Below are 21,797 nucleotides of genomic sequence, written 5' to 3' on the forward strand. Positions count from 1 at the left end.
TTATGATTTTACTTGCAAGTAATAAACCTCCCCCATCTCTCATTTTCATAATTTGCTTCTCTGTATCCATTGATGGATGTAAGTTTGGGAACTAAGTTCACAATCTAAGATTTATGCTTGGGGTTTACATGGGGATGGCCTGTAGGAGTTATATTGGTGATATATAATCTACATTAGATACATAGACACATGTCACATGTATACATACACACAGGTGTATGTGTACTCACAAAATACATAATTGGTATTTTAGGCTTTGTATAACTTATAACTTAACATGTGTTTCTACAAGTCAATTGTCATTATTAATTATTCTGTTAGCTTGTTGGCTCTATTATGTAATGTAGTCAACTCACTTCCTCAGTATTATCAGCAATATATATATATATATATATATATATATATATATATATATATATATATATATATATGTATATATACATATATATATATATATATATATATATATACATATATATATATATATATATATATATATATATATATATATACATATATATATATATATATATACATATATATATACATATATATATATATATATATATATACATATATATATACATATATATATATATATATACATATATACATATATATATATATATATATATATATATATATATATATATATATATATATATCATCATCATCGTTTAACGTCCGTTTTCCATGCTAGCATGGGTTGGACGATTTGACTGAGGTCTGGTGAAACCGGATGGCTACACCAGGCTCCAATCTGATTTGGCAGAGTTTCTACAGTTGGATGCCCTTCCTAACGCCAACCACTCTGAGAGTGTAGTGGGTGCTTTTATGTGCCACCTGCATGAGGCCAGTCAGGCAGTACTGGCAACGATCACGTTCAAATGGTGTATTTTATGTGCCACCAGCACAAGAGCCAGTCCAGGGGCACTGGCAATGATCTTGCTCGAAAGTCCATTACACATGCCACGTGCACAAGTGCCAGAAAGGCGATGCTGGGCACAGGTGCCATCCCGATTTCGCTATATATATATATGATGGACTCTCCTGTCATTAAACGCCAGAAAGGTTTTGACAACTTCTTACCGAACAAGCACACAGTTGATTCGTTTATAGTCATCAAATGTTTATGTAGACATAAGCTCACTCCCTTCATCAGATTGATATTACCTGTACAGGTGCAACGGGTGCCACATGTCAGATGTCGAAATGATTGCAGAGCAACATGAAATGAAGTGCTTTGCTCAAGAGCTCAACACAACGCAACACATGGTCTGGGAATCAAACCTGTTTGTCATTTATTCAGTATATCTTCTGCTTTTAAAAAGTCATGTCCTCACATATTTTCCAGGGTCTCATTTTGATAGAGAAAACCTTATTCTACTGTAGACACTGTACTTACAACTGTTAGTAACAGCTAAAAATTGCGTTACCTTTATATTTCTTAATTTCCCTGTACACCCTGATGTATAACCCACCATGTTCCCAAACTGTTCTGCCATTTGTTTAAATCATTATTCTCAAAGATAGAAAGTTAACTGTTTTTGAGGGGTGATGGGGATATTGCTAATACCTAAATATTTTGCCTAGTTCACTTTTTACATTTATTGTTGAATTATCTGCTTATATTCACCTCCATGTAACTTGAGGATACAACCCCAACATATCTTCTAATGCATCTTCTCTCCCTTCCAAATGGGGTTGCCATGTATCACTTCTACAGCAAAACATTTGTTTTTGTCCCTCTAGCATACCTTAACTTCTCATCACCTGACACAAAACTACCTTCCTTAATACTACTCGCCTTCTCAATTAAGGGGTCTCAACTTGCAAGTTACTTGGTGACTTCGCTGGTGCTACATGAAAAAGCACCCAGTACACTGTGTAAAGTGTTCAGCATTAGAAAGGGCATCCAACTGTAGAAACCATGCCAAATCAGACAGTAGAAGCTCAGTGCAGTTTTCTGGCTCACCAGTTCCTGTGAAACTGTCCAGTCCATGTCAGCATGAAACACACATTAAATAGTGAGGATGATGGTGTTAAAAGTTGTCATAAATTCAGAGAACTTGGATTTCTTAATTTTTATCAAGATCTTCAAAAACTTTGCTTACATTGTAGCAGGTACTTTACCATTCCTCAAATTCACACTGTAAGATGTCTGGCTTGTTACCTTTCTGCACTTGAGCATTATATGTTTTTGGTGACACTATTTAACAATCAAGAACCATAATAGTTCATTTAATTTCTTCTGTATGCTTTACTAGGTGTACAAATTCAATTTAAGTGCGAGTTCAGATTAACTTTCCTAAACTGTGCTTCAATAAGAGCAAATTATACTGTAAAGAGGTTGGCATTTGGAAGGGCATCCAACTATAAAAACCTTGCCAATATCAACCTCTCCTGTGCTTGTGCCATGCAGAAAGCATTCTGTCAACAGTCCACTTTGCTGGGTGGTTGGTGTTTGTAAGGGCATCCAGCCATAACAACCATGCCAAAACAGACACAAAAGTATGGTACAGGTTCATGCCTGGCCAGTTCCAGTCAAACCAAATAACTCATGCCAGCATGGAAAGTGGATGTTAAACAATGATGATGATGATAAATGACTCTTAAGATGTTTCTCTGCCCTTTATACTTTACTCTTTCTGCATTGAGTCTTGAAGCATGACAGATCACTTAACCAAAATGTTTCCAAGTAACTTTTAAAAGATTGCTTTTACAGTTTGGCAAGATGAAGCAGCCTAAATCACATTGGAAATATGCTCAATGTCCATCAGTTGATTATGAAGAACTGCTGCCCCTGCTATTAACTCATTTTGATTCTTTAGAGACTTATAAGGCACCTAATTTATCAGAAAATATCTGAAGATAATTTGAACCTACAACTCTGTTTACAGTATCACTGCATTAATTTCAAGCCAGTGGTTAACACAGTGGCATACTAAAAAATAAAAAATAGTTTTGTGGCCCTCATTTTCATCCTAACATTATTTGATGCTCCATCAAGGGTAAAGACCCACTTTGGTCATGAATGAGCATGAGATACACCTAGAAAGTTCCCCTCTGAGGCACAAGTCTGGGCAAGATTGTTTATGGAAGACCAGCAGTTGCCCATTCATACCAGCCTCCCCTCTCCATGCCACTGATGTCATCCAAGGTAAAAGCAAAGGCCGACACAGCTTGGCACCAGTAACATCACAACTCATTTCTGTAGCTGAATGAACTGGAGCTACATGATCTAAAGTGTCTTGTTCGAAAATACAACACGGAGCCTGGTCTGAGAATTGAACTCACTACCTCATGATTGTGAGCCTGACACTCTAACTACTGAGCCAGGTTCTGCTCTGAATAATCACCACTTTGTAATTAAGATATAATGATTGAAGAAGATGTAGAATAGTAGAACAGTACCTCTCTCATTGCTTCTGCTATTACCAGTAAACTCACTGATACTGATGCAAGTATCTCATTTTGGCAGAGATAAGGCCTGGCAGGAGGTCATGGCTCATGAACCGCTGGAATTCTTTAATATCTTATTCATCTTCTGAGCTGCTCCATTGTGAAATACATTCTGATATTACTCATGGCATTAAAGGCAGTGAGCTGGCATACATCACTTATGGCATTTGAGTATCTAACATATCAAGCAATACTGAATATTTGCAAAGCAGTAGGATGTTAGAATAATGATAACTAGTAAAATATAAGTGACACCTTCATTCCTCCCTCCCTCTCTCTCTCCTAAATGCATTGAACTTCAAAAATATGAACTTACAGGGCCACACTCAATGTGATTTCACATCACCGTACTTCATTCTTCTCAAAGTCACTCTAGAACTACTCCTATTTTCCCCTGCTTTTAATTAATTAACAAAATACTGAACCACTCTTATTGCAAATTAATCTAAATTTGGTGTTTTGTTATGAGAACCAAATGAAATTTGCATGCATAATTATAAAAGATAAATAAGTTAATTTTTATTGGAAGAAACTTGACAAAAGATAGCTAATAATAGCTTGTCTTCATTGGCAGTTACCCCCCGCTCTCTCTCTCTCAAAATTTAGAAATTAAGATTCAGCTATTATGCCTACACCTGCCTCTGTTTCTGTCACTGTTGCTGTTCAAGTTATTATTTACTGTCTCACTTATGTTCCTATCTAAGTCTATTTTCTACTAATATACTTCTTTTGTTTAGCTAATGTAAATCAGGGGTGGAGAAACCCCTGCCTGCAGGTGCAATTGCATCTGCGAGCCCATTTTATTGTGCCTGCGAGCCCACTTTATTGCGCCCACAGGCTGGTATATTTGTGTGTACAAAATATAGTAAATTTTGCAGTTATAAAATTTATACAATATTCGTATGCCTGTTTGCGAAATAGGTTGCTGTTCTACTACGACTTATAACGGCAAGAGTCGAACAGAAAATTGTCCAGTAATTACCATTTGTATGGAAATTTTGTTTTCACTAGGTTTGTACTTGTTGTTGTTGGCACTCCATCGCTTACGACGTCGAGGGTTCCAGTTGATCCGATCAACGGAACAGCCTGCTCGTGAAATTAACGTGCAAGTGGCTGAACACTCCACAGACACGTGTACCCTTAACGTAGTTCTCGGGGATATTCAGCATGACACAGTGTGACAAGGCTGACCCTTTGAATTACAGGCACAACAGAAACAGCAAGTAAGAGTGAGAGAAAGTTGTGGTGAAAGAGTACAGCAGGGTTCGCCACCATCCCCTGCCGGAGCTTCGTGGAGCTTTAGGTGTTTTTCGCTCAATAAACACTCACAACGCCCAGTCTGGGAATCGAAACCGCGATCCTATGACCGTGAGTCCGCTGCCCTAACCACTGGGTCATTGCGCCTCCACAGGTTTGTACTACCCCCTTGAGATCCAACTACACTCTAGCTGAAAAATAAAGAATGCCTCATAAGTAATATAAACGTCCTAAATTCAGTAGCGGTATTAATGAAGATATTACAGTCTTAATTTAATGTGTTAAACTTATCTTTATTAATGTATATCAAATTATACATAGTTATATGCAAGATTTACAAAAATTCACACAGAGTTAGAACTTGTGATCCACCCGCGCATCTTTTTCTTTGGAAATTTTAACCCGCTGCACTAAAATGGTTCCTCACCCCTGATCTATATACTCTCTTCAGTCTCAGAAATATATATCAGTGGAAACTATTTTGTTTACTGTTCCCATATTTATATATTTTGCTTACTGTTCTCATATTTATATATTTTGTTTACTGTTCCTCACTCTTATATACCTGCATTTGATTATCTTGCAGGTCCATACCAGTAATACCACGAGGTCATGCTCATTTAGCTCTTCTTGTTGGCGAGAATGGTTTGTATAAAACTTTATTTCCTCTTGTAGTCACTCTCTTATCTTTTTATTGCTGTTCTGTCTCCCTCTCTTTTCTCTCTCTTTTTTGTGTCTCTCTTATAATCCCTCCTTATTCTTCTGTTAATTCCTGGCACCTCTGTTTTATCTTCATGCACCCTTTATTTCTCAGTCATGCTTTATCTAACTCTTTTGACCTTCATCTTCATATTTTTCCATATTCAATCAATCATTATGCAAATAGCACAAAAATGAATCAAAATAGTTACAACAGGCCTGTTGTAACTTGTTGTAAAGCCTGTTTAATCCATACTCCTTGTTTACCTTAAGCACATTTCATTTATATATCAATTCTTTATTTATACTTATATGTGAAGTCATTTGAAACACAAGCTTGAGACTGTACTAAGTCGCAGTGTTCCATCACCAGCGGAACCAAAAACTTCGAAGCCTCTAAAAGAGAAAAAGAAGAAATCAAAAGACAGGAGAGAACAGCTTGACGAGATCAACCTTATCCTCCACCATCATTACGATGCAATCAGTACCACTGACTTTTCTATGCAAGAATTGATCTACTCAGTCATCAACGCCATCACGATGAGGGAAGCATTCTGCAAAGAAGAAACTAAATTCTTGGATATGAGATGAAGCCAACAACAGATAGTAGAATAGAGCCTTTGTTAAGAATACTATAGTCTCATCATCAATATCATCATTTAACATCCGCTTTCCATATTTGTATGGGTTGGATGGTTTGACATGGAGCTGGCCAGCTGGGAGCTGTCCAAACTCCAACTGTCTATTGTGGCATGGCTTCCATGGCTGGATGCCCTTCCTAATGCCAACCACTTAACAGAGCATGCTAGGTGCTTTTTACGTGCCACCAGCACAGCTGCTTTTTATGTGGCACCAGCTCCTGAAAGGACAACCCTGTATGTGTGGAAGACAGTGGTTTTACTTAGCATTACACATCTTCTCAAGTACAGCAAATTGCCACATTTGGTTCCTTGTCATTTCCTCAGTGAGGTCCAACATCCAAAGATCCTTTCTTACCACTTCCTCCCATGTTTTCCTGGGTCTACCCCTTCCACATGTTCCCTCCACAATTAGAGCTTGACACTTCTTTATGCAGCTGTCCTCATCCATACACATCACATAACCAAACCAGTATAGTCTTCTCTCTTGCACACAACATCTGATGCCTCTTATACCCAGTTATCCTCTTAAATCATTTACACTTTGTCGCTCATGCACACCCAACATTACCCATCCAGCATAGTATGCTAGCTTCATTTCTTTCAAGCCTTCGCGGTAGTTATAAAACTCTTTCCCTCGCTCTCTCTCTCATAAAATTGCCTAATTGAAAATATTTGTATTTTAGGTTAATTATCTCTTATGGTTTAATACTTTTTCCTACTGGTAACCATTACACCATGAGCGTGTAATGGTGGATTGTATTGTTAGTTAGGCAAATATTTGGCAAGTATATTAATAAGCAACTCCTCCTTCCTACACACGATGGCTGCAACAAGGCTTGAACTAATAGTAATTGAAGTCAGTCATCTTTCATTTAAATCTCAAAGCCATTGTCTCTCATGTAATGTTTGTTGATAAAACTGGAAATATTATAGTACATCATGGATAATATATATTAATATATATATTTATTATCCATTATGTGTGTGTGTGTATATATATATATATATATAGGTACCAGTGCCACTTAAAAAGCACATGTGCTGGTATTGCATAAAAGCACCCAGTACACTCTGTTAAGTGGTTGGTGTTAGGAAGGGCATGCAGCCATAGAAACCATGCCACAACAGACAGTTGGAGTTCAGACAACCAGCTCTTTGTCAAACCATTCAACTCATGCTAGCATGGAGACTGGAAGTTAAATGATGATAATATATACATACATATATACATATGTATGTACACACACATACACACATGGCTGTGTTGGTGAGTTTCTCAACCACATGGTTCCAGATTCAGCTCAGTTACGTGTAACCTGAAGCAAATATCTTCTACTATATCACACACTCTGTGAAATGGTTAGCGTTAGGGAGGGTATCTAGCTGTAGAAATCATACTGAAGCAGACATTGGAGCCTGGCACAACCATCTGGCTTGTTAGCTCATCATGTTGAACCAACCAACCCATGCTAGTATGGAAACAGGGACATAAAATGATGATGATGATTACACACACACACACACACACACACATACACATATGCAAATGTTAGCCATCATATGATGGGTAATGTTGCAAATATACTTTTACTACGGTGGGTAATATCAGGAAAGACAGAATATATTCAACAATTATAATTATTTATTCTTTATCAAATTTCTTGGTGATTATACAAAATGATGAAATGAATCCTAACTTTCAAGTGAAAAATATTTATTATCTTAAAGTATAATTAGAAGAAACGAATTTCTCATTTCTCCTCCTCTGTGATTCTTTCTCTTTCTCCCCCCCCCTCTCTCTGTTGAGTATTCCTTTTCTCAACTCATTAACTGCCACCCAGCCCAGTACATGCACTCTTACTGCTCCATTCATGTTAACTTTTTCTCTATCTTTCTTTTACCCTCTCTTCCTTTCCCTCTGCACAATGTAAAACATGACTGGAGAAATCAACCTGCCACCAAAAACCAACCACCAATTATATCAGCTATTGTTATATTGAAATTATGGGTCACTGTGAACTTTAACCCATTAGCATTCAAACCGGCCATATCCGGACAAACTACTCTACTTGTTTTATGCTCAAACTAGCCAGATCTGGTCGCTCACACCTACTCTACTATGTCACTCTAAAAAATAAATGTTCACATCATCAAAATCTCAAAGCTACAAGATAATGTTTAATTTATTCAAAACAAAGTGAATAAATAAGTATTATATTTGATAGAAAAATCTGAATGCTAAAGGGTTAAACCAGGATTTAAATTGTATCTTTCTGACCCTTATTCATTTCTAAGGCTATTATTATTATTATTATATTACTAATGTTATCATTTTTATTAGGTGATGAGTTAGCAGAATTGTTAGCACTCTGGGAAAAATGCTTAGCAGTATTTCGTCTGTCTTTACATTCTGACTTAAAATTCTGCCAAGCTTGATTTTACCTTTCATCCTTTCAGAATTGATAAATTAAGTATCTGTGAAACACTGGGGTCAATGTAATCAACTAATCACCTCCTACAAAATTTCAGGCCTTGTGCCTTTAGTGTAATGGATTATTATTATTATTATTATTATTATTATTATTATTATTATTATTATTATTATTATTATTATCATTATTATTATTATATTACTAATATTATCATTATTATTAGGAGGCGAGCTGGCAGAGCCGGTAGCATGCTGGGCAAAATGCTTAGCAGTATTTCATCTGTCTGTCTCCATGTTCTGAGGTCAAATTCCGCCAAGGTCAACTTTGCCTTTCAGCCTTTCAGGGTTGTGAGAATAAGTACGAGCAGAGGCAATCAATTTACCTGAAATTGCTGGCCTTGTGCGAAAATTTGAAACCAATATTATCATTATTATTATTATATTATTGATTTGTAATTTAGTTTATTCTTTGTTATCATATTATTATGTTTTTTATTATTTCTATGAGTTTGAGATCCTGGCAATGTAATCGGGTTTAAATCTCATGTTCCTGAGCGAGGTCCTGACTCTCCTTGCTCTTATTTGCCTGTCCAAATTTAAAAAAAAAAGAACTATTCAGCTCTTTAACATTTAAACCGGCCATATCCAACCAAAATATGCTACATATTTTATGTTAACCAGCCAGATCCAGCCTATCACACCTACTCTTCAATGCCATTCTAAAAATGTCACATCATCATCAAAATTTCAAAGTTATGAGATAATGCATGATTAATTGAAAAACAATGTGAAGGAAAAAGCATTTGACAGAATAATCATCATCATCATCATCATCATCGTTTAACGTCTGCTTTCCATGCTAGCATGGGTTGGACGATTTGACTGAGCATTGGCAAACCAGATGGCTGCACCAGGCTCCAATCTGATTTGGCAGAATTTCTACAGCTGGATGCCCTTCCTAACGCCAACCACTCAGAGAGTGTAGTGGGTGCTTTTACATGTCACCCGCATGAAGGCCAGTCAGGCGGTACTGGCAACAGCCACGCTCAAAATGGTGTATTTTACGTAGCACCCGCACAAGAGCCAGTCCAGAATGCTAAAGGGTTAAACAGGTTCTACTCCTGCAACAGTGGTTCGATAGTCATCTAGCTTTAGGCTATTTAAGCATAGAAGCTGGTTATAAAACAGTAAAGCTGTCATTGTGCTGACATGCACAGTCTGATGAGCTGGTACTTAATCTGTTTTCTTAAAGGATTAAGGGTTTCAGCTACAAATGTTTCTGTAGGTAAGAACCCCCTCTATTACTGCTATGTTTATTACTCACAGGGTAGCTGAAAACAACAACGAAAGTCAGTGAAAATTTTCACACACTGCATGTGTGGCACCTGTGCCCAGCATTGCCTTCCTGGCACTTGTGCCAGATGGCACTTGTAAAGACATTTGAGCGAGATCATTGCCAGTGCCGCCGAACTGGCTCCTGTGCAGGTGGCACATAAAATACACCATTTTGAGCGTGGCCGTTGCCAGTACCGCCTGACTGGCCTTCGTGCCGGTGGCACGTAAAAGCACCCACTATACTCTCGGAGTGGCTGGCATTAGGAAGTGCATCCAGCTGTAGAAACTCTGCCAAATCAGATTGGAGCCTGGTGTAGCCATCTGGTTTCACCAGTCCTCAGTCAAATTGTCCAACCCATGCTAGCATGGAAAGTGGACGTTAAATGATGATGATGATGATGATGCATGTATACAATGGGCTTCTTTCAGTTTCAATCTGTCATATCCTCTCACAAGGCTTTCAGTTGACAATAGTAGAAAATATTTGCCTGAGTTGCCATGCAGTTGGACTGAACCAGGAACCATGTAGTTTACAAGTTCACTTATCACCCACACAGCCATATATGTGTGTGCAACACACACACACACACACACGCACGCACACACACACACACACACACACACACACACACACACACACATATTCAGTATCAAATATGTACTTTATGAGGTACTTCATAATTAGATTTAGTGATGTATTTTTCTTCAAGAGTACTCAGCAAATGTTTGTGTAAACTATGAATTATTCAAAGCTATGATTTTAAGTCTATGCATTGAAGAAGATAAATAGAAAGAATCAACTTCTGATCCATGATATAAAGGAAATATGCATAGTTTTATTATTTTATAAGTTTCAAGTGGGGTGAGCTGGCAGAATTGTTAGAGTGGTAGTCTTCTGGCTTTTTACGTTTTGGGTTCAAATATGGCTAAGCTCAAGTTTGCCTTTCATCCTTCTGGGTCTAATAAAATACCAGTCATGTACAGGTGGGTTGGGGGTGTACCGTAACTGTCTAAGCCCCTTCCTCCAAAATTGTTAGCCTTGTGTCCATATTAGAAACAATTATTTTACTGGTCCTAATCATTGCATTGTAAATGTGTTTTCTGTGGTTAAGTAGTTGCCATTTTGATATAACACTAGTTATGTCTCCTCAAGTGGTGTTGTATTGAATACAAGAAACAGACAGACGTAAGATAGACAAAAGCTAAATGAGTCTTAATTTTAACCCCCTTTTTTTTTGTATATTGCAATGTTATTTACCAATCCCTGTAGATTGATCTAAGCTTCTGATGGTTCAAACTTTTGAAGATTCAGCCTTATGTTGATCTCTTTCACTTCCTTTACAACTAATAGCTTAAGCTTGATTTTAAGCCTTAGGAAAGGGATTAGCTCCAACAGGGAGACTTGACCACAGTGCTTTTCATTAAATGGTTGTGTAGTCCCTGGTATTATTGTGAATCCATAGCTAAAACATTCCAACTGTGACCATCCCATTTTTTTCTCAGACATTGTGTTCATCATTATCCTATATTATTCAATGTGCCTCTTTTTAAGATGTTAGAGTGTGATTTTAGGTAGATTTGGCTACTGTTTCTAGCAGGGTGAGCGACCATATAGAGGTTCCTTTGTTGGCTCATCTTCATAAAGTTGAAAATTTTATTGATGATATAGTAACTCTTGAAGGAGTTACAGAGCCTTTATTATTGTCAAAGTGGGTTTCCTTTGTATTTCTACAGTATTGAAATATTTTATAATGTTTATGCTATATATTTAATTATAGTTTAATGTTTAAATTATTATGATGCACAGCACACCCTGTTTCATTACTGACATTATGACCTGGCATTTTATATATTTTCTTGCCCACCTACACATTTGTCGACACTCCACTATACACGCTAGCTCATATCCCACAGACACTTACACAGACACACACACACGTACATGCACACAAACACATGCATAGTTATACCTCTACCTCGGCATATCTACATATTCACTTCATATAGACATAGTTGTGGCACATATACTTCCCATCAACTCATACACACATATACAAATGTTTGCTCTCTTTGTGTCTCTTTCTGTCTCTCTCACACACACACAGATACCTATTTCATCCCAATGTTATACCCACACATATTTCCCATATTCACATGCACACACACTCATATTTTCACACCTGCAAATACACTGACACAAAGCAAAGCCGTTGCTATTATATAAATTGTGTTTTCTAGGTAACCAATCAAAACTGTTATCTACAACAAAAGACACAACTGTTATGTGACACCATTACAATATTCATGACAAACTTAAAAAATATAATATTTCAGAAGTTAGTTGAACTAACTTGAGATATCCCAAATATAAAAGAATATAAATATAAAAGGTGCAAAAAAAAAAAAAAAATAAAAAAACAAAACAAGACAAACAAATATTGAAGTATTTGCACCAATTCAGAATCACTCAGTGAAGTGTTGTGAATAATGGATACAGAGGAAATATTTTCTTAAAATATCAAATATTATTTATGTCAGTCAGTCAATTAATCAATCAGTCATCATCATTTAATGTCTGTTGTCCATGCTGGCATGTGTGTGTGTGTGTGTCAACTATTGGTGTTGATATAAAATTGTAAATTGTCTGAGCAACAGTGATGAATGTGTGTGTGCGTGCATGCATTCATGTATATGAACTTTATGTGTGTGTGTGTGTGGTGTGTGTGTGTGTGTGTGTGTGTATAAATAGTGACATGAATAAAAGGGCAGTAGTTTTTGAATAACTTCAGTATAGAGCATTAAAACATATATAAATTGTAGGTTTGAAATGCATATGGAAGTTTGAAAAGAATGTTTCAGTATTGCTGTAATGTGTACACACACACATGGGTGTGTGTATATATGTATACTGAAACAATTGAGTAAATAGACATACTTGAATGCTTATTGGCTGATGTCTGTCGATTTTATATCCTCTCCATTTTCTTATTTGCCATATATATATATATATATGTATACATATATATGTATATATATATATATATATATATATATATATATATATATATACATGTATATGAATATATATACATGTATATGAATATATATACATGTATATGAATATATATACATGTATATGAATATATATACATGTATATGTATATATATATATATATATATATATATATATATATTTGTATATATATATGTATACATATATATGTATGTATACATATATATGTATGTATACATATATATGTATGTATACATATATATGTATGTATATATATATGTATATATATATGTATGTATATATATATGTATGTATATATATATGTATGTATATATATATGTATATGTATATATATATGTATGTATATATATATGTATGTATATATATATGTATACATATATATATATGTATGTATATATATATGTATACATATATATATATGTATGTATATATATATATATATATATATATATGCATATATATTTGTGTGTATATATTTGTGTACATATATATATATATATCTTTGGCTTCTACCTAACATGTCTCTCTGTCTGTCTGTCTTGTGATACATCCACAATCCATGCGTGTCCCCCCCCCCCAGCGTCTGCCTGTCTATGTCTTCTTCCATTTGTTAGTTATGTTTCTTGATAAAAAAAAAGAAAGTGAAAAAAAAAGGAAAAAAACGGAATTCGAGGAAGCTATCCCTACTCCCACCACAACCCTTTGCCTCCTAAATCTATGCAAGTTCTCTCTCTTGTGTGTGTGTGTATGTTGAAGGAGACATGTACATGTAGAGACATATTCATACCACACACACACACAAGCACGCTCGCGTAAAATGAATATACATATATCTATAGACACACGCACACACATATACATACATATTCGAGCAAGATCATTGCCAGTGCCGCTGGACTGGCTCCTGTGCAAGTGGCACATAAAATACACCATTTTGAGCATGGCCATTGCCAGTACCGCCTGACTGGCCCTCGTGCCGGTGGCACATAAAAGCACCCACTACACTCTCTGAGTGGTTGGCGTTAGGAAGGGCATCCAGCTGTAGAAACTCTGCCAAATCAGATTGGAGCCTGGTGTAGCCATCTGGTTTCACCAGTCCTCAGTCAAATCGTCCAACCCATGCTAGCATGGAAAGCGGACGTTAAATGATGACGATGACGACGACGATATGCATATATGGGTACAAGACGTCAACAAATGGGTAAACAACATAAAATATGAAAACAAGCAAGTTAAATATGCAAACAAGAGAGGAAAATGGAATGCAGGACAAGTAACACCGAGAACGACAGTTGCTCCCATAAATTCCAAAATAGAATTTTGGATTTATGGAGGGTCAAAGTTGGGAACAAAAACAGGACAGTGGAGACATACAAGGAAACAGAATGAAAACAAATATGGAGGGTTGTTAGACCAGAATGAGAGGAAAATAGTGAACTCTTAGAGAAGTATTTTCTTTGAAAATTGGAAAGATAGAAGAGGGAGAAAGAAAACGTCCAGTCCTTTGTACGTCGTGCAGGAAAGAAAGATTGTCATGTGAGGAAAACACAGATGGACGATGGTCACGTGTGAGTAACAAGAGAGAGAAAAAGAGAAAGAGGGAGAGAGAGAGAGGGACAGATAGAAAATGGTGAAGGGGAGAAAAAGAGAAGTAAAGAAGGATGAGGGAAGAAAATAGTATAGAGGAGAGTCGCATCAAGAAGGTTAAGATAAACGTAGTTGGAAATGTGTGTGTGGCGTTCAATTATATAATAATACAAACTAGCTGGACCCATGAAAAATTCACAGGAAGCAAAAAATGTAAGCATCTGTAAACTGTGTACTGGTGCCATGAGAAATATTTGTATATTATGACCATCTGTCTTTACGTTCTGAGTTCAAATTCTGCCAAGATAGACTTTTCCTTTCATCTTTTTGGGATTGATAAATTAAGTATCATTTGTGTACTGGGGTCGATCTAATCAACTGGCTCCTCTCCCCACAAAAAATTCAGGCCTAGAAAAGTATATTGTGAGGGTTACAGAATATAGAAAGTAATGTAAAACCAATGACTATATAATCCAACCAAAATATCTCAGTTACACAAACGTAAATGGAATTACTATTTAACTTTAAAATACATCGTACATATTCAAAGAACCTTAATGTACAAACTGAAATGCAAAGAACGAAATAATATATGGATTTATGAATGAAAGTTTGGTAATTGCGTTTATTTCCACCAAGCGACACTTATTGCAAACATTTTCTGACTAAGCTAAACTATACACATACACAAATACATTCATATATATATATATATGTGTGTGTGTGTGTGTCTTGAGTTGTAGCTGTAATTCAAAGAGGACAGCCTTGTCATATTCTGTATGAGGCTGAATCTCCCTGAGAACTACGTTAATGTTATAAATGTCTGTGGAGTACTCGGACATTTGTGAGTTAATTTTATCCTCGTGTGGTAATGAAAAGTGAAATTGACATCCAATATTTGCTGTGTGTATGTATCTATGTATGAACTTTTTGGGAATTTAAGTATCTACTGTCTCTCTCACTTTCTCTCTTTCTCTTTCACTTCTTTTGTGTCCCACTTCTCTCCTGCTTTTGATTTAACAATGTGTATTTGTATCTATGTATCTACTTCTCTTGTGATATGATAAACATTTAAAAACACAAAATGAACGCTGTCACCACTCGCTGTCTCTTTCATTCTCTCTCTCACTCTTTTTATTTCTCTCTTACTTCCTCTCTGAAACATTTAAAAACACAAAATGAACGCTGTCACCACTCACCGTCTCTTTCACTTTCTATGCAGTTTGGGGAGTTAGGTGGCCAGGTTTTTAGGGTTGATGTGGTTGCAGAACTTGTCTGACAGCCATGACTGGGCTCTCCTGCTTGTGTAGCATGGGGCAGAGTTCTGTTGCCAGACATAGGGTCTTCCAGCAGCCACCCTCTTGACCCAGGGCAACACTACTGCCTCCAGGTGCTTGATGGAGACCTCTGTGTTGAGTCTGAGGTTGTGTGGGAAGATGAATGGAGGCATAATATTGACATCACTAGTAACCACTCCAAATACCATGAAGTTGACTGGATGCTTGATTTTTATCACTCTCAGTACATGTTTTGGGGACATGGCAAGCCAAGATTTTTTCTCTGTGTTCACCATCTGATCCTGGTAGAAATTTTTCTCATCTGAGGATGATGACATTAAAGGATGATGATGTTAAATATATATATATATATATATATATATATATATATATATATATGCGCAGGTTTGGCTGTATGGTAAGAAGCTTGCTTCCCAACCACATGGTTCTGGGTTCAGTCCCACTGTGTGACCCTTGGACAAGTGTCTTCTACTATAGCCTCGGGCTGATCAAAGCCTTGTGAGTGGATTTGGTAGACAGAAACTGAAAGAAGCCTGTCGTTTATGTGTGTGTGTATATATATATATATATATATGTATCTATATATTTATGTGTATGTAGTTTTGTTTGCCCCCACCCCATCACTTGACAACCTATGTTGGTGTGTTTATGTCCTTGAAACTTAGCAGTTAGGCAAAAGAGACTGATAGACCGATAGAATAAGTACTAGGCTTACAAAGACTAAGTTCTGGGGTCGATTTCTTCGACTAAAGGTGGTGCTCCGGCATGGCCGCAGTCAAATGACTGAAATGTGTAAAAGAGTAACAGAGTATACACACACGTATATATATACACAGACATTAATGTGTCTTTCTATAATTTACTTGCAGAATACAATTTTTCTCATCGAATTGACCATTTTTCATTTGGAGAAATTGGTGCCAGATTTGTTCACCCTCTTGATGGAGAAGTAATGATCACAAAACAAAGTAAGATTCCAATTATGTATTTTAATATTATCTATGAGCGTCTAATTAATATATTTCTTGTGTATGTCCTGATGTTTTTTTTTTTTTTTTCAATTGTTTGTTTATTTGAATTAACTATATACATATATATGTATGTATATATGCATGTATGTATGTATGTGTGTGTGTTTTGTTTATAAGCATATTTATAGATAAATGCATGTTCTTATGTGGTTAAGAAGTTTGTTTCAAAACTACTTGATTTTAGGGGTTTGGTCCTACTGTGTGGCAATTATCTTCTGTTATAGCCTTAAGTTGAGTAGCACCTTTTCAGTGAAAACTGGTTGGTAGGAACTGTATGGAAGCTCACTATGTTTGTGTGTGTGTGTGTGTGTGTGTGCATGCATGTTTGGGCAGTGATGCTGATGTTTGTTTCCGTAAACAAAATGTCTGGCGGTACTTTAACATGTAAAAATTTGGAATAAAACTACCTTACTTGGAAAGCAAGTAAAAGGTTGGCATCAAGAAGGGCTTTCAAATAAGGTAGTTTATTCCATGTTTTTACCTGTAAAACTACTGCCAGATGTAAAAATGATGATGACATGGCATCCCTCCTAACTCTGAATCTGATATATTATCCATGATATATAAAAAAAATGGTAGCAAGAATGGATGAGGATAGCTGTGTGAAAAAGTGCCACACCCTAGCAGTTGAGGGAACCTGTGGAAGAGGTAGGCCCAGGAAGACCTGGGATGAGGTGGTGAGGCACAACCTTCGAACATTGGGCCTTACCGAGGCGATGCCTTCTGACCGAGACCTTTGGAAATATGCTGTGCGTGAGAAGACCCGGCAAGCCAAGTGAGATCTAAATCTAAGGCCTCAGCCAGTCCACTTATGCGTACCTTCCTTCATTGGACACTAAACTCCACTTGCGAAGACCTGTTGAGGCAAGTGAAATCAAAATCGAGTTAAATTCGATGACTGGCACCCATGCCAACGTCGTCTCCTTCATTGGACATGAAACGCAGCTTGCGAAGACTTATTGGGGCAAGCGAAAGCGAAATCGTGATGGCACCTGTGTCCAGCGTCACCTTTCTGGCACTTGTGCCCGCGGTATGTGTAAGGACTTTCGAGCGAGATCGTTGCCAGTGCCCCTGGACTGGCTCTTGTGCGGGTGGCACATATAATACACCATTTTGAGCGTGGCTGTTGCCAGTACCGCCTGACAGGCCTTCGTGCTGGTGGCACATAAAAGCACCCACTACACTTTCTGAGTGGTTAGGAAGGGCATCCAGCTGTAGAAACTCTGCCAAATCAGATTGGAGCCTGGTGTAGCCATCTGGTTTCACCAGTCCTCAGTCAAATCGTCCAACCCATGCTAGCATGGAAAGCGGACGTTAAACGACGATAATGATGATGATGATCATCATATATATATATATATATATATATATATATACCTTAACGTCCGCCTACCATGTTGGCATGGTGAGGCAGTTTGACCAGAGCCAGCCAAGTAGAAGCCTGTACCAGACTTTTGCAACTGTATTGGCAGGATTTTTAGTTAGATGCCCTTCCTAACACCAACCACTCAGCAGAGTAGACTTAATGCTTTTTACGTGGCACAAGCACAGGGGAGGTCAGTTTTGGCAAGGTTTTTTACTGCTGGATTCCTTTCCGAACACCAACCACTTTACAGTGTGGACTGGGTGCTTTTAAGTGGTGCTTGCACTGACAGGGTCACCAAGAGCTTGCAAGACAAAAAAATCTCTTTTGAGAGGGAAGTGGATGTTGGAGGAGGTGATCTTGTGTCAGATGATGAAAGGCTATAGTGAGACAGAGAGACAGAAACAGGTGTCTTGCTGAAGAGGAGGTACAAGGTTACCCAGCTGGAGAGAGAGAGAGATCAGGAATGAAGACAGAAACAGGTGCACTGCCGCAAAGGAAATACAGAGTTACCCCAACTTGAGGGAAGTTTAGGGGAAGGAGAGAGAGAGTGGGAGACAACAGGATAAAGATGGTGGCAAAGTGCTAGGCATACATAAAATGGACAGGGATCAGAATATAAACAAGATGATTGTGTAAAGGACAAGAGAGATATTGATGGTGGCAAATGCCAGGGTGTACCCTTGTGGTTCGAACGTCATAATATAAGTGGCAGGATATTTTGAGGAAGTGTGATTAGAGAGGGCGGAGGTGGGGTGGCGAAAACCTGGGTACATATAGTGTTGGGTGGGGGGGTACTGGATAGCAATGATACAGAGAACAGGATTGGGGAGTGAGAGGTAGGCATAGTGTGTGAAGGAGGAAATGTGAGAAAGAGAGGAGATGTAGAGATACAGATTGGTTTGTTGGGGTAGGGTGTGTGAAAAGTTTTCTTGTTATGTGTGGGTGGAACACAAACTTTTGGGGCTAGCAGGTATCTGTGATACAGTGAGACAGGGCATGTGGAGAACAGTGATATAGTGGCACAGGGCCAAGAAGACAGGATTGGGGAGTGGGAGTTAAGCATGGTGCAAAAGGTGGAAATACAAGGAAGTGAAGAGATGTAGAGATGTAGTTTGGTTTGTTGTGTTAGAGTGTGTGAGAAGTTTTCTTGTTAAGTGTGGCTGGGACACACAGTGCTTATAAAACTCAGTTTCGCTGATGTGGATGGGTTTTCTCAAGAACCTCATATTGCCAGACATCTCAGTCCATTGTTATTTCCTCCATGAGGCCCAACATCCTGAGAATGGTTCTTACCACTTCATCCCACGTCTTCCTGGGTCTCCCTCTCCTATGGGTACCACCTACTTTCAGTGATTGGCACTTCTTTATGCAGCTGTCCTCATTCATACACATCACATGTCCAAACCAACATAGTCTTCTCTCTTGCATGCTACATTTGATTCCTCTTATGCCCAACTTTTCTCTCAATACATTTGCACTTTGTTGTACATGCACACTGATATTACACATCCAATGGAGCATACTACATACATTTCTTACCAGTCTATGCACGTCTTCTGCATTCAGAGCCCATGTCTCACTACCATGGAATATAGCCATTCACACACAAGCATCATACAGTCTACCTTTCACTTTGAGAGAGAATCTTTTTGTTGCCAGCAGATGTAGTAGCTTTCTCCACTCAATTCTTATTCTAGAAACAATACTTTCAGAGTATCCTCCACCATTGATAATTTGGTCACCTAGGTAACAGAAACTATCTAAGACCTCAAGAGAGCCCCTTGGGAGAATCTAAGTCACATGTGCTCTGAGTGCTTATTGTTCCTACACATCGTACTTTCTCACTTATTTTGTATTTCATGACATTTCACTTCATAACTTTTTTCCTACGAATTTTTGTTGAATGCAACTAATGATTCTGAATTCCTCATGCATTTTTCTATCATTTAAGCCTAAGAAAAGTATACTTTTATTTTAAAATAATTAATTGAAATAAATGCAGTGTATTGCAACATAAAAAATGGCAACAAAAGGGTGAAAACTGGGGTAACTTTTTTTGTTAATGTCTTTTTTTGCAAGAACTGTACCATTTGTAGTGCTAACCTTTGTTTATCTTTTTTTCAGATTATCACATGTTCCAATATTTCATGCAAGTTGTTCCAACTGAAGTTCGCACATATAAGAACAACATGGACACTTATCAGTTTGCTGTTACAGCAAAGGTAATTTTAGTTTGCTTACAGTATAGAATTTTTTTATATATTGTGCAAGAGTGGATGTATGGTTAAGAAGTTTGCTTCTCAATCACATGGTTATGGGTCTTGTCTCACTGCATGGCACTTAGAACAAGTGTCTCCTATTATAGCCCCAGGTTGCCTAAATCCTTGTGAGTAGATTTGGCCAGCCCATTGAAAGAAGCCCATTGTATATATGCATATCTGTGTGTGTGTATTCGTTTAACGTCCACCTTTCATGCTAGCATGGGTTGGAATTTGTGTATGTAAATCTGTCCTTGTTCTTGGTTGTAAATAAATGTCACTGTCATGCAAGTGGTGTCATTTTCCAATCTTCTGCAAAAACATGTCTGGCCTTGGGGAAATATTACTTTGCTTGCAAACAACAGGTGAAGGTTGGCAACAGGGAGGGCATCTGGTCGTATAAAACCTGCCTCAATGAACTTCATCCAATCCATTCACGCATGAAACAAACATTAAAAACAACGATGTTGATGAGTTTATTTACAGCTTGTGAGCTAGGACATAGAGAATTGAGTGTCTTTGCCAGGGATGCAGTGCTGTTGATGAGATAAGAACCATCAATCCTTTGTTTAGCATGCTGACACTTTCCTGAGTTGATCAACTGCACTTCTCATTTATATACATACACACTCTCTTTTGTTTGTTTTTGGATGTTACCTGGAAGGTATGTTCTGGTATCTTGTCACAACCATATATATATATATATATATAAGTTCAAAAAAACAATAAGAAAAAAACAACAAAGTGAGGACGTGATACGGATAGTGTTATTGGACGCTCGGGAAAGGAAAGAGAGAGTGTATGACGTTTCGGGCGTAGCCCTTCGTCGGAAAGATGGAAAGTTCGGAGAATGGAAAAACGGAGAAAGAGGAAAATGGTACCGATGCCCACGAGGTTACATTGTGAAAAGACCGGAAGAAGAGGTGGTGGGGGAAAAGTTCTTTCTAAGACAGGAGAGTGAAAAAGGGAGATGAATATCTGTGCGTGCGCGAGAGTCTGCGAGTGTGTGTGTGATAACAGAACGTGTGTGTGCGTATGTATGTGTGTGTGTGTGTGCATGGTTTGGTGGTTTATCTGTTAGTGTGTTTGTGTGTGTGTGTGTATGACGTAGTGGAAGGAATTATTAGCAGGAATGGTTAGTGGATGCTTATAGACAGTGTTAGGTGGAAGGTCAACAGGCAGTTTTTTGAGTATGTATGTGTTCGTGTTTGTGTGGGGTTGTAGGTGTTGGGTACGTGTACGTGTGTGTGTGTATTTTGTATGTGCGCGTGTGTGTATGTGTATGTTTTTGTTTGTGTGTATGTGTATGTTGTGTATATGTGCGTTGCTGTGTACGTGTGTGTGCGTGTGTTTGCTATTGTATGTGCGTGTGTTGTTTATGCCCATGTGTGTGTGATT

General features: G+C 37.6%; 1 protein-coding gene and 1 long non-coding RNA gene across 2 annotated transcripts in view; one reads left to right on the forward strand and one right to left on the reverse strand.

The window, feature by feature from the left end:
• Window positions 1-21,797, forward strand: part of LOC106867688 (endoplasmic reticulum-Golgi intermediate compartment protein 2) — a 51,287-nt gene that overhangs the window by 26,390 nt on the left and 3,100 nt on the right. The window contains exons 7-9 of the mRNA XM_014912632.3: window positions 5,306-5,364; window positions 16,614-16,712; window positions 20,266-20,363. Coding sequence (XP_014768118.1) covers window positions 5,306-5,364; window positions 16,614-16,712; window positions 20,266-20,363 — 256 coding nt within the window. The remainder of the gene's footprint in view (window positions 1-5,305; window positions 5,365-16,613; window positions 16,713-20,265; window positions 20,364-21,797) is intronic.
• Window positions 1-21,797, reverse strand: part of LOC149134710 (uncharacterized) — a 59,151-nt gene that overhangs the window by 24,141 nt on the left and 13,213 nt on the right. The gene's annotated exons all lie outside the window — the stretch shown is intronic.

This window comes from Octopus bimaculoides, chromosome 7 (assembly GCF_046866305.1).
Source record: "Octopus bimaculoides isolate indiv1 chromosome 7, ASM4686630v1, whole genome shotgun sequence".
In the NCBI taxonomy this organism is placed as follows: Eukaryota; Metazoa; Mollusca; class Cephalopoda; order Octopoda; family Octopodidae; genus Octopus; species Octopus bimaculoides.